Source organism: Parambassis ranga, chromosome 24, assembly GCF_900634625.1.
Source record: "Parambassis ranga chromosome 24, fParRan2.1, whole genome shotgun sequence".
Lineage (NCBI taxonomy): Eukaryota > Metazoa > Chordata > Actinopteri > Ambassidae > Parambassis > Parambassis ranga.
In genome coordinates, this window is record NC_041043.1 from 5,105,101 (window position 1) to 5,119,478 (window position 14,378).

General features: G+C 40.8%; 1 protein-coding gene across 1 annotated transcript in view; it reads left to right on the forward strand.

Moving 5' to 3' along the window:
• The first annotated feature begins 475 nt into the window (after window positions 1-475).
• Window positions 476-14,378, forward strand: part of adgb (androglobin) — a 31,911-nt gene continuing 18,008 nt past the window's right edge. Inside the window, exons 1-13 of the mRNA XM_028397896.1 lie at window positions 476-536; window positions 830-995; window positions 1,101-1,193; window positions 2,036-2,107; window positions 2,310-2,471; window positions 4,633-4,772; window positions 5,892-5,972; window positions 6,826-6,992; window positions 9,778-9,848; window positions 10,241-10,415; window positions 10,841-10,931; window positions 11,198-11,348; window positions 13,477-13,522. Of these exons, the coding sequence (XP_028253697.1) occupies window positions 478-536; window positions 830-995; window positions 1,101-1,193; window positions 2,036-2,107; window positions 2,310-2,471; window positions 4,633-4,772; window positions 5,892-5,972; window positions 6,826-6,992; window positions 9,778-9,848; window positions 10,241-10,415; window positions 10,841-10,931; window positions 11,198-11,348; window positions 13,477-13,522 (1,474 nt within the window). The 5' untranslated portion in view covers window positions 476-477. The remainder of the gene's footprint in view (window positions 537-829; window positions 996-1,100; window positions 1,194-2,035; window positions 2,108-2,309; window positions 2,472-4,632; window positions 4,773-5,891; window positions 5,973-6,825; window positions 6,993-9,777; window positions 9,849-10,240; window positions 10,416-10,840; window positions 10,932-11,197; window positions 11,349-13,476; window positions 13,523-14,378) is intronic.

Sequence of the window (14,378 nt, forward strand, 5' to 3'; positions counted from 1 at the left end):
GAATGCAGCTTGGCATGCTAACATTACTACAACTCCAGTGCAGCAAGTAAACTCATCTCATACACTCAGGCTATTTTTTTCTTATGAATAAACACACTTTGAAAATCATGTGAGAATTTTTTTCTCTAACCACTTTAAAGTGTCTTTAAGTAGTGAAAGTCTATTGAGAGGTGTTTTAATGTCTTCTGGGTCTGCTGTCGGTTTACATCCAGGGTACAGCTGTTTAACAGGAGCTGCAGAATATCGGTTCATCCCTCACTGTAACCCAACAACACAGCACAGCGTGACGCATCCTCCCCTTCTCTATAGTAACGAGGGATGTACGAGCTCGAGACCCCACTGCCTGCTGCCCTCGGTTGCTTAGCAACGCATAAACTTAAAAGAGCAGAGACATTACTAAACAAACGATCCGCGACAGGCTCGGCTTCTTCACTTTTTTTTCTTTAAAACTTATTGTTTTGTTTTACACCAACTGCAATGTCCAAGAAAAGCAAGGCCTCCTCCAGTGAAAAGTCTTTATCCAGCCGGCAGACAAAGTGAGTTAATGTTAGCAGTTAGCGTTAATGATGGCCAGCTGTTGCTAGCGCTAGCGTTAGCCACTAAACTAAATGTTGAAGGTATTCTGAACCACTATGTGGATGGAGAGTGTAAATAAGTGTGTGAACCAGCAGCACTAGTTAATATCATTTGTGGATTTCCTGTGAGGCACTAATAAATGATTATCTTATCTTTACTGACCACGAATTGGTGATTTGTGTTTGGTGTGAGCTAGTTTTGCTACTGTGAAGCCAAAACGCTAGTAAACATGAGTTGGATGTCAACGTTTCAGAGCAACCACGTCTCAGGCTGCAGCTTCCTGTGACAGCCTGGTAGATGTGCCGAGGTTCAGTTTCCCTGTTTGGCCTGAGTGGAGTGATGCAGAAATCAACAAGGAGAAGTGGGACTCGAGTAAAGGAGCAGATGAAGATGGAGGGAGGACCAGCGCTTCTAATGCTGTAAATATGGTTTAGAAGATGTTTAAATTGAATTGATTTATTTGCCTTCGGTAACAATAAATGTTATTGTTTCTGTGCGTCACATGTTCCACTTTATTTCTGCAGCCATTTTTTGAAGATCCTGGGGGGAAACTTTCTCTGCCACCAACTTTGAAAGTGCACTCCTGGAAGCGACCCGCAGAGTTTATTGTTGACAAGGTAACCTTCTGACTTCTGTAAAAAAAAAAAAAATAAAATGATTGTGATTTGAGTGATGATTCTGGCACTGTCGGTTAAATATAATAATTGTGCATATTTGGATTGGGCTAAAGAGGCTGATTTTGTTATAATATCTGAAGCTTATTTAGTTTTTTTCTAATATTTTGTAGACTCAACGTTAACCTCCGAGACACATTTTAATTAAGTTGCATGTTTGAGAACAGTGTATTGCTCTGCCACAGTATAAATTTTAGTTAAGGAAACATGCCCTCTAGCCACCTCCAGTGTAGCTTTAATTGCATCACTCCACTTTTCTATTACCCCTTCTCAGTGCTTGTATTGAGCAATCACTGGAAGCTTCCTGTTTTTTTTTTTTGAATTAGCCCTTGTCAGGTCACATGCTGCCTTTTCGCTCAAGATGTCAGAATCATTTAATTAATTTCACACAAGAGGAGCATGCATGGGCTAATCACAAAGGCAATCAGCCATGCAGATGCAGGCAGCAGCTCCTCTGTAGTGTTCTGTCCTCAGCCATCTGTATATTTAGAGAGGAAGTTATTGAAAAACACAACAATTTTGCAGAATACTCCCTTCTTCTGCCAAAGTGTCAGTGTCAGTATGAGGTAAGACCAGTTTAGGCTGTAGGATGACTAGAGAAGCACCATGTACTTATGTCTATTTATATATGTGACCTGTGACAGTCATATTCTAAAACAAAAGAACCGCTGATACTGGTTATATCATGTCTGCATGCTGCAGTGCAGTTAACCAGCTAGTTTGTCTTTATTTATCCAGGGGACAGAGTGTGCTTACATTAAAAATAATGCTGTGCTTTATTTTAGAGTCCCACTGTTGTTGAAAATCTAAAGACCTTTGACCTGCTGTCCTCCAACGGCCATCTGCTTGGTAGTGAGGTGAGCTTCACTGTTTATTTTCAGATTTTGCGCTGACTTTTTGTTTGTTAGAAAGTATTGATCTTGATATTTGAGGAAAGAAGACAAAGACAAAGAAAATCCAATACCATATCGATGTTATTGAATTAAAGATCAGATAATTGATGTTTTGGCCAATAGGTTTAATTTGTTTTTCTCTGCCTTTTTTGACCCTTCCATCAAGCTGATGAGATGGATCATCAGTGAGATCTATATTGTTTGGATGCTGTTGGAGAGAGATGACTGGAGGCCTTGGGAGCACATCTACTCGCTGTGTGAGGCGGTGAAAGGTCATGTGCCAGTCTACAACAACTATGGGAAATACGTGGTCAAACTTTACTGGATGGTAAGCCGGACACACATGCACACATAAATGCAGGCGCATATTTATCAGGAGACATTTTGGCTCATTTTGGCTGTAATGGCAGGAATACAACAATTCTGTCATCAGTGTAGCTTGAAGTCACTGCTTCACATTGTGTCTTTGTTAATCACACATTTTAGAGGCACAGTCAGATGCATTAGATTGTTAAGGAGACGCATAGGATGCAGCAGATAAGGGGGGGGGGGGGGGTAGGGATGGACTGAGCGATGGAAAAGGAGGGAGGGGATGAGGGAGCCTTATCCTCTCAGAGCTAAAATCAATCAGTCTCACTGCAGTGCCAAAAGTGGCTGGGCTTCATATATTGCCTGATGAATAGATAAAGGCTTAACAGGAGTCAGCTGCTTCTCGGAGAGCAAGGCTCAAGTTGGATATCTACAGTTAGAAAGCCCTGAGAGCAGGCACAGCCATGGAAGGGGTTTATGCGCATTCATATTGACAATGTTAAAGGTTTGTGCAGGTTATTGCTGCATATTAAAGGTCATCATTGCACTCAGATCTTCACTTTTCTAAAAAAAAAAATCAATGGAACTTCTTCCTGCACAACAATTTGGGTCAGCAGGAGAGTGAAGAAAGAATGGTTTTCTGTAACACAGTGACTCTTGCATTGACAAACAAGCATGACACGGTTGTAGGCAGCAGTCCCCGTGCCAACCATTGCACGCTAGCAGATGGTTGTTAAGATGGCATTAGGCACCCAGTCCCCACCCCCTTTTCTATTTCCTTGTATGCTTTGGCTCACAGGCCATTCCTTTTCTCTTTCTCATTTGATTCTCTTTTGGTTCCATCTTTTCCATGTTTTTCTTTCACACGTCTCATGTCTCATGTCTCTGCCTGCATCATTTCCTTGCTCTGAGTCCTATAACACATGCATCTGTTCTCAGCTTTCCTCTTATAACCCACCCCTTCCCTTCATGCACGGACACATGAAGCTTCGCCTCGGAGCAGTGATTTGACAAGAAAATAGAAGAACAGCAAGAAACGTTTGTGCTTACAAGCAGCTCCCCCAGACAGCCAGCAGAGAGACCACACACCACAGACTACATGTAACAGCTCTGACACCAGTCGGCATGCTGAAATGCAGAAATGTAATAGACAGGATGAAATGCTAGGAGAAGTGTTAAAACATAAAATCCACAGGCACAGATAGCCGAATTAGTGATCAGTATTTTATAATGATTAAGTGGCCCTGTTGGAATTGAAAGGAGAAATTTAATAATGTACTATAGCAGTAAATGTGTTGGGAGTATGTGCAGTTAATCAAGTCTCTTTTATTATCTCTAAATGTGTGAGTAACATTCAAGTCAAAGGAATTGCATTGCTTATTGCTATCACATTTTATATATAGTGGTTACATTCTTAGGGAATCTGTGCAGCAGGAGCATATTGAACTACACAAAAGTACTGATTCACACAAACCGGTTAATGTACAGAAACATGGGAGAGGAGGATCCATCTGCAAGCAGTCAGCTGCTGGAAAATTGCAAGTGTGATGATACAGCTCAATTAAGAACAGCAGCACATAGTGTAGGAAATATCTACTCATTGCCAGGTTATTGCAGTTAGCTGATAGCAAAGTTGTGTTTTGTGGATTGTGAGATTGTGAGATATGCATCTGAATGTGTCTTCTCTGAATGCTGCCTGAATCATTTTACAAAATTTAAGTAAAATGAGTGTCAGAGTTAGGATCCATATTACAGAACAACTGCTGTTTAAACATACACTGAGCTTTCATGCACCCAACAGTACTAATTCAGGAAGTTTCTGGTCTAAAAAGTAGAAAATATTCTGGCAAATTACCTACCTACAAATCCTGGTTTGTCATTTGTAGACTCTGGCTTTTGTACTAATTGTGAGATATGTAGTATTAATTTGTAAAGCTCTCAGAAAGGCTGTCGGTGTTACACTGTGTCACATTCAGCTTCTCCTCCTGTTTCCAGTCTTTATTAGGCCAGTTTATTCAGGCTTCATAATCAGACTATGAACATCATCTCAAAATGTCATTGTAAGGTTTTATTGAATAGCTTATTCGTTAATAGAGTTTGAAAATTAATATGAGATTCCTAATTTCTCTGAACAATCATCTTCCCTACCTGTCTCTCCCCTCCTTGTTTCTTGTTTTTAGGGTTGTTGGAGGAAGATCACGGTAGATGATTCCATGCCATATGATGAGGAAAATAACCTGCTTCTCCCAGCTACCACCTGTCATTCAGAGCTGTGGCCTATGCTGTTGGCTAAAGCTCTAATTAAAGTAGCCAACAAACAGTGAGTTGTATATATATTCTTGCTGTATGAGCATCTTCATATTCCACCAAGGAGCAGGAAAACAAATTCTCTGTTGTCCAATTTTTAATGGCTTATGTGATTTTGCTATTAGCATTTAAGGCCAATACATCTGCATGAAGAAAAATAAAAGCAGGTCATTAAATCAGATTTTTAAGAAATGCTTTGACCTTATCGGATCAGGGATCCAAAGAGGTACTTTTAAAACTAGTAAGGATAACTGAACATTCACTGGCATGTGAAAAAATGTTAATAATTTAAATGAAGTCGGGCTCAATAAGTCATATACACTTACAACTGGGAGCAGAGTGGACTAAACTAGGCACAAGAACTATGCACAAGAGCACCCCACTGAGTGACACTTGCTAAATCAGCCAGACCTTCACTTGACCTAATGTCTACCATGCGCTGTGTTTAATCTGATGACAGACAGACGGTGTTCATGTCTGTGATGGGGCAACATAGCGTGTGTAAAAGTGTCTGTTCCAGTGTCCATAGAACGTCAACACATAAATGTTTCATCCAGGACAGGAAACAAAGGAGCCTCTCTCCTGGTTAAACATTCATAAGCCATAGTGAAAGTTCTTTTGTGCTGAACAAAAACCTAACTTTGCCCAGGTGTCAGTGGTGGAGTTTCAGAAATAGCTACTGTCTGTTATTATTTATAATAAAAAACAAAAATCAAAAAAAATCTTGAGGGTTCCTCCACTTGGTGCTGGATATGGACCAGCACTTTACGGATTGTGGGCCAGACAGTTGGCCACAGGATCCCAGGAGCATCAATTAGAGCAGCTGTAGCCATCTGTTGCAAGTGAAACCCATGTGTGAGGGATACATGTACACTGACACAGTTTTCAAAATTGGCATTTTCTATACCTTAGTATTCTGGAGGTTGCTGTGTCTAAGAGTCAAATAAACATTCATTTAAACCATGTCATTCACCATTTATGAAGACAGATAATCCTGATTCCCTGATTGGAACCATGATCTTATCATTTCTATTCGAGAGCAGTGTCTCTGTGAGACGGTTGAATGGACTGTCTGATTTGTTGCACATTTGTCTCTATATATCTAAACAGTTTTTGTGCGTTTGCTTTTCAGTCTGGTATCTGCAGGGAATATGGGTGAATTCACCTTTATCCACAACCTCACTAGCTGGATCCCAGAAATCTGTCATGTCAAGTAAGCCCCTCATTTTTTCACACCTTTATTTTTTTTTTTGTATGTCTACATGTTGTTTTTTTAGTGTAATAGGAGTTTCTCCAAATTCTTTTAATTGTTGATATAGTTGATACCTACTATCCTTCTAGTTTTGTACTAATTGTTATAAATGGTAGCTGGTCAGCATAAGGAACCTGGCAGGGTGTTGTTCTGATTGACACCTTAAATCAGCGTACAGCAGACATTGTTAAAATGTCAATATTATTGCTAAAATCTATTGCTGCCTGTATTCACAACTTAAAAGCTGACAGGATGATGGAGAAACATGTTTATTGAGCTTTTGGCATGAGTCTCGCTCATTACACTGTTTTTGCTGTACTAACCTAAGATAGAAGTTGCTGCAGCTCACACCGTTAGCCTCAATGTGTAGAAGTGATTCACAAATCTGGACAAGTAGGAATGAGCCATATGACGCTATAGTCCCAGTGTCTAATGCTATAGTTTGTGAAGTTTGTTACAAAATAGCATCTACGTACATCTACAGAGAAGGTGATTGTCTCAATAATTTATTCAAAATGAAGCTGTCAAACCTAATATTTTAAATCTGTGAAAGTAAAGAAAAACCCCTGGAAAAAATAAATTATGCCAGCAGAAGCCAATCGTACATTTGATCCTTTTAAGAAACCAATAAATGTGTTTGTTCTAAAATCAAACACAGTCCCCATAAACCACACGCTAGGGCTTGTATGCGTATTGAATACATTCTACTTAAAAATGCATGTAGTCACAAAGTAAAAGTCTTTTTACAGTAAACAACCAAAATGTCATCTCCTGGAACCATCATGTTCATTATGTTCATTTTATGCACTTTCAGGACATGGCAAAAGGGAAAAATCTGGGATTTATTACAAGACATCGTTCCTACATTTACACAGCCAGATGAGAGTTTTCAAGGTTCAAAGTCTGAGACTGCACAGCCAGATACAGGAAGCGATCCCATCCTCCATGATGACAAGAACCTGAAGCCAAAGCCAGAGAAAGGTAAACGTATGCCATAGTCATAGCCTCACGCATTATGCACACACTCACAGAAAGACACACAATTATGCATGCATGTATTCTTGCAAACATACATCTCAATTACACACTCCACTTATGCATTTAATTGAGTGTGTCAATTGAATAAATCAGGCATTATTGTGATGTATGTGCAAAATACGATGCCTAATAAATGGATGTACCCGCATGTGGTTTTACAATCAGATTTACAGTGCATCCGGAAAGTATTCACAGCGTAAAAATAGAAAACTAGGAAATCACATTTACATAAGTATTTACAGCCTTTGCAATGAAGCTCAGAATTGAGCTCAGTTGCATTATTTTTTCCAATGATCATCCTTGAGATGTTTCTACAGCTTAATTGGAGTCCACCTGTGGTAAATTCAGTTGATTGGACATGATTTGGAAAGGCACACATCTGTCTATATAAGGTCCCACAGTTGACTGTGCATGTCAGAGCACAAACGCCAAGCATGAAGTCAAAGGAATTGTCTGTAGACCTGCGAGACAGGATTGTCTTGAGGCACAAATCTGGGGAAGGAAACATAAAAATGTCTGCTGCTTTGAAGGTCCCAATGAGCACAGTGGCCTCCATTATTCATAAATGGAAGAAGTTTGGAACCACCAGGACTCTTCCTAGAGCTGGCTGGCCGTGTAAACGGAGCTATCGGGGGAGAAGGGCCCTATTCAGGGAGGTGACCAAGAACCCGATGGTCACTCTGTCAGAGATCAAGTATTGCTCTGTGGAGAGAGGACAGCCTTCCATAAGGACAACCATCTCTGCAGCAATCCATCAATCAGGCCTGTATGGTAGAGTGGCCAGACAATAGCCACTCCTTAGTAAAAGAAACATGGCAGCCCGTCTGGAATTTGCCAAAAGGCACCTGAATGACTCTCAGACCATGAGAAACAAAATTCTCTGGTCTGATGAGACAAAGATTGAACTCTATGGTGTGAATGCCAGGCATCATGTTTGGAGGAAACCAGGCACCGCTCATCACCAGGCCAATACCATCCCTACAGTGAAGCATGGTGGTGGCAGCATCATGCTATGTGGATGTTTTTCAGCAGCAGGAACTGGCAGACTAGTCAGGATAGAAGGAAAGATTAATTCAGCAATATACAGAGATATCCTGGATGAAAACCTGCTCCAGAGCGCTCATGACCTCAGACTAGGGCGAAGGTTCATTTTTCAGCAGGACAACGACCCGAAGCACACAGCCAAGATCTGAAAGGATTGGCTTCAGAACCACTCTGTGAATGTCCTGGAGTGGCCCAGCCAGAGTCCAGAATTGAACATTGAACATCTCTGGAGAGACCTGAAAATGGCTGTGCACAGACATCTCCCATCCAACCTGATGGAGCTTGAGAATTACTGCAAAGAAGAATGGGCAAAACTGCCTAAAGATAGGTGTGCTAAGCTTGTGGCATCATATTCAAAAAGATTTGAGGCTGTAATTTGTGCCAAAGGTGGATCAACAAAGTATTAAGCAAAGGCTGTGAATACTTATGTAAACGTGATTTCTGAGTTTTCTATTTTTAATAAATTCAAAAAATGTCAAAAAAACGTTTGTAACATTGTCCTAATGGGGTATTGTGTGTAGAATTTTGAGGTAAGAAATGAATTGAATACAATTTGGAATAAGGGCTGAATAAGGGTGAATACTTTCTGGATGCACTGTATGTGTTATGTGTCAGTCTTATATGTAGTGTATGTTTTCCTCCATCCACATCTATAATTCAAGTATGGAGCATTACAATAAATATTTCATTAACCTGCAGAAACTTGCACTTTTTACCAATTGCAGAAATAACCTTGGCATCAATCACATTGTTGATGTGGGGCTTTACTTCAAGATACTTGAATATCTTAAGAATAGGATAGGACACTACGTACTGTAGTGCAATACTGCAAAAACACACTTTTTAACCCTCTTGTCAATCATTGCCTTACCACTTATTTCCTGTTGTTTCAAGCATCACTTCCTGTTTTCCTGACCCCATGTATAATGGAGTGCACGGAGGGTTAATCTGTGTATGGTGGATTATAAATAAACCAGCAGAGGGAGCAGTAGAAGGGTAAATTATGTGGGGTTCCCGCAGGGCAAAAGAGCCTCCCAACTTCAAGTGTGCTTGTCTGATGAAGGCAGGATTGAAGCGCGTCCTCTGGAAAAGCATAAAGCTTGTACCTGTTTCAGGTCATTGTAGTAGCTAAGCTTCGACAGAACAATTCAAACAGTAAAATAATGAAATATATTGCATTGTTGTTGCACACACACACACACACACACAAAACAAAACCCAACACAGTTTCTCGCACTTGCTTATATTCCTTTGAAATGCATAAATTGAAACGGGTAAATCACTGCAGTGTGAGAACCACTTCTCTGTTCAATTTTTAATGTGTAGCCTTTATATTAGCCAAGCAGTGCTCCCATCTGTCGTCACCATGGCCTTTTAAATTGATTTTCCATGTCTCCTAGCCCTCATGCGCTTATACAATATCCTCCAAGGTGCACTATAGAGAGATCCCTCTACACAGCCTAGATATAGCACTGTTGTCTTATTGATACCTGTGGACGCTGGACAGGGTTTTCATCTTCAATCAGCTGAAAACTTTGTCAACTATAATTTGCATAATGTTTGTGTCCGTATACAGTTCACCTATTGTGTTCTTATGTTGTGCAAGGACTGGAGTATTTTTGCATATAGCCATTGAGTTTCCATGTATTTGTTTTTCTTCTATTTGTGTGTTTGTGTTTCTCAGGTGTCTCTGAGGTGGTGGTATGTGCCAGCTGCTACCCTTTTCAACCGCATTACAACTCCTTTAGCAAAATGGTATGTGTTGGCATTAATCATCTGCATATATGCACTTGTTGCACTTCATGCACTGAATTCACTCAGTTCAGGTTTTGCATTTCAGCCATACCATTAAGAGACATGTTGCATTAATGAAATTGCATCTTCTATAGACTGGTCTAACACTGAATACAGAATTGGATGCAAATTCTGATGCAAATACTACGGGAAAGCCTGTTTGTAATATGTATAAAAATATTTAACCTTAAACTTTTGTTTAAAAAACTAAAATCTAATTTTCCTGATATCAAACCATTTTTTTCTGTTACTGCTTTTGTTTTAAAATTTGGTGATAAAGCACAGCTAAAACGCGTTGTAGTTGGAGCAGTTCTCAGCATTAATTTAATGTTTTTAATGTTCATTTCATGCAGGCTGACTCTTCAGAAGCTCTTCGTCGTTACATCCTCAACTTGCTGCGCACCCATGTTGTCCTGGTGACCAGAACCCGTGCATGCCTGCTGGAGACTCCAACCAAACCTCCACCTGTGCCCCAGTGGAAACTCATCCGTCAGAAAAAGAAAACTGAGGTCACTTCCGAACCGAAGAGTAAGAGATGGAGAGGGATACAGGAAACGATGAAATGCTGAAATAAAGTTTAACAAAAATATAAAAGGTGGTAAGGGGGAACCAGGAGGAGGAGGCAAGGGTGGATATCAAACAAATAGTGAAGTGCAAATTATGGGATGGTGTGTAGGTGAATGTCATAAATAAATATGACTAGAACGAAACGTTCATTTTAATATTGTAGCTTTAGAGGCTGCTGTACAGAGGGCATACAGTACCGAATGCTGAAATGAAAAGAGGAAGGGAGCAGCTACAATATTTCAGTTATGAAAATAGCTGCTGGCTCAGGCATATCTGACATCAGCTGATCTCTGAGTAAAAAAACAGAAAATGCAGTGAAACAGAGTATGATAAAAAGCAGCTGGCATGATTTGTTGAAGATTTTTGTCTTTTCTCTTCCTTTGCAGAGATCCCTTTGCCAAAGCCTGAGCAGTTCATTGAGGTTGGCAGCCCTTTTCTCTACCACGTCAAGAGCAGCAGTGACTCAGACCAAGAGCTGTGCGTACACTGAAATGATCTTAAACAGAGAAACTAGGCTATTTATCTGTTATTCTGTCCTGCAGGGTATTAAGTATTCTATAGGTAATTTGTTCCTTGATGTCTCTGTGGTGAAAAGAAAGAAAACCGCTTTTTGCAAACACAATGTTATTACATCATTCTTTTTTTGGCATGAGAAGAGATCTGTGTATGTCATGGTTATGATATGATGCATTCACTGTGTCTGCACATACCATGTTGCGTGAATATGTGTCTTTGTGTGTCAGAGCGACCAAGCACAAGGCCCTAAGGAAGCTTTTCTACAGATGCCTCCTGGAGTCCATTACTGAAAGAGACGAGACTGAATGTCAAAAAGGCCTCGAGACTGATGCAGCTGAATGCACCACTGGCTCAACAAACGGCACTGAAAAAATAGAGGTACATTGACATGTCTGTTCGAGCTCAGTATTCATTTGTAGATCCGACATTCTCCAATCGTTAACAGAGCATTGTTGTATGAAAGAGAAGTTCAGGTCAATTGTGTTAAAAAGCTTTTAGCGTCTGGGAACCCTAGTTAATGCCATTAGTCCAATGCAAGAACTAGATAGTAGCAGGTGCAAAATGTATTTTGCTTCTTGATATTTCTATAGTTCACTGCCTCCTCTATGTTCCCTAACTCTTCTGTCTACCCTGGAAGTATGCAGTTACAGGCTCATCGGGGTAGCTCTGTGTGTCAGTGACAACAAGGCTGCCATCCCCCAGTCTCAAAGTCACTTCTGTTGTCTCCCAGCCAGGCCACTTCTGACCAGGGGCACATCTGCACTAAAGAGGGAACCAGCTAGAAAAGGGAAATAATGGGGGGTGGGGTTCAGAGCAGCAGCACTAAGGAAACACATACAGGAACAGAGATAAGTACAGAACACCAGATAGTTGGCAATAAAGAGGGGATTCAACTGTACTGGTACGATAGGAAAGGAAACAAAAACACTGAAAGCCATGTATGTCTGTTGGACAGGAAGGACAGGAAGGAATAAAACTCGACCAAAAAACAAAAACAAAAAAAACAGAAGGAGATCACAAATGAAAAATCTGTGGTGTCTAGTGGTAGTGAACAGGGCGTGTGGGTTTCATCCAGGGAGAGGTCGTGTACTGTGCTGATGAAAAAAGCAGTGCAATTAGAGGATGAGCCATCAGTGTCTGCGTCTCTTGGGGGCTTCATTATTACACTTCAGTCCTAGCATACAGAGAAAAAATAGAGTTCATATTAATCGCCCTCTTGTGTAACTGTGACCAGTTATAGAGCGGTTAGGTTAGGGCAGTGCAGACATGTTGAACTGATGTGTCGTTTGATGTGTGCACACACATGCACAGTGGCTTGTGTATGTGTCACATGTGTGTCATATTTATACAGAGTGTGTGTTCCCGCTCTTCACAAGCACATGGGGGGGGGGGGTCATGTGCAGTGGGACCCCTCCCCCTTTCACTTGGGACCCTTACTCCCAAATTAGGTAAAGGTGCTGTCAGTTGATGTCCCCTATACTTTCAAGGACCTACTCACTGAAGGGTGTGGGTTAAAGCATTAGATCCTGGTATAAGTGTGCTGGTTTAACCAAGATTAAAAATCTTGGAAGTGTTAGTTCAAAAATTTCACTGTGTATTAGATATAGACCATCAGTCTCATTGTGCAACACATCTGTGCAACACATGCAGTCTAGTAAGATGGTGTTGAGTGGGAGGACAGGACACATGACTCTGCAGAGCTTGTCTCAAAAGTTTAATGCAGTCTCATGGACACACACAGAAATGCATACACATTGACATTTTCATAGCGGGAAAGCGTTGCCACAGCGGTGGAGAGGAGGTCAAGCGTTGGTCCCAATCACAATGCCTCTTTCCGTCTGTCTGGGCCTCTGGGTACTTATTCAAATAAGTGGTGAGTCACGCACAGAGACACACATCCACACTGACTCATCAGAAAGTCTTGGCAGGAGATGCTTTGAAGTTACACGACACAAAGACATCATTCTTATTCAGAGCTGAGTAAACTGTTTGGCAGTCACCAGAAATTTCCCTTAAGGGAGCATTGTTTGAAGAAAAAAACATCAAGTGAAGAGCCCTGGAGGAAAATTGGAAAACTTGATACAGGTGTACTACTCCTTACTGTCTGCTGTGGTATCAAAAATGCCCTTTTCCAGACCCATCTGTCTCATGTGACAGGAGAATACGGTATTTGAATAATATGATTATGACTCATTAACTGTATTTCTGTAGCCAGAGCTGTTCTCCTCTAAGAGAAATAGCATGTTAAACAACATAATAACTCCTCATCTGTCACTAATAGTCGAAGTAAATTAGAGCTGGTATTCCCTAGTGGTGTTTTTAGCAGGGGAGGAGTAGCCCTTGTCACATTAAACTGTTTCTGTGTTGGGCGAGAATGGCGCAACACCACAGCTGGCATGGAATCACTAGAGGGTGGAGGCGTATCTCTGGCAGTGTTACTCTGTCACCAACTCACATTTCATGCCTCTCTCACTCCAATTTTTTTTTTCTCTCATTGTCCCTTTAGGTTATTGCAGAGGACGAGAATAAGGACAGCGATGACATCTCCAATGGTAAAAGCTGTTATTTGCAGTGCTGCGTCCTTCATTCATGTCGAAAAAAAATGCTCTGTCTCTGTATCAGAAGAGCGCCTTACTCAAGGTCAAATATTAGAATGAGCAAATGCCCAATAATGCAGTTTAGCTGGAAATGATGAATGTAGTGAAGCTCTACATTATTGTTTGACTGGGACAGCATCTGTGACGTGTAGCTCAATTAATGTGATGAGAAGTATTTGCATTTTTCTCTCAATGTCTTTATTGCTTGGCTGAGACACTTAGAAGAAGATAGGACTGAAATTATGCCTTGTGACAGCCAGCCAATTCCCTGCCTTCTTTCTGCCCCCGTTTAGTTGCTTAGTAACACCTGCAGTTTGAGTTAGCGGACCACCATTGCTCAGCAGCAGAGACACTGTCCCTCATCACCTCAGTTTTCTGATCAGACACTCACTCCAAGTAGAGCTCGGGGGCAGCCTGTGCATGTGTGTGTGTTTTTTTTAGGGTAGGTAGTGTGTCTGTGTGCATATGTCTATGATTTTGCACTACATGCATTGAGATAGTGGGAGTCCACAAGTGGGAGTAGGGATGTGCATGTGTGCTTACACTATGCCATTATGTGGGAGTTTGGCCAATTCAGCTCAGTGTGTTTAAGATAATAATTTGAGTCTAGGATCACTTGCTATGAGTCACAAAAGGAAAGGCATTTTGTTACCCGCAGCATTTTGAAATAGAAGATTTTACAGTCTATTCTGTATCCATTTGGCTTTAAGTGTGGCATAAAAACACTAGTCCATTGTGATAATATTCTGCTCGATGAGGACATATTTTATCTTTATTAATAAGCTGCAGATGTCCATTAGCATTAATGAAT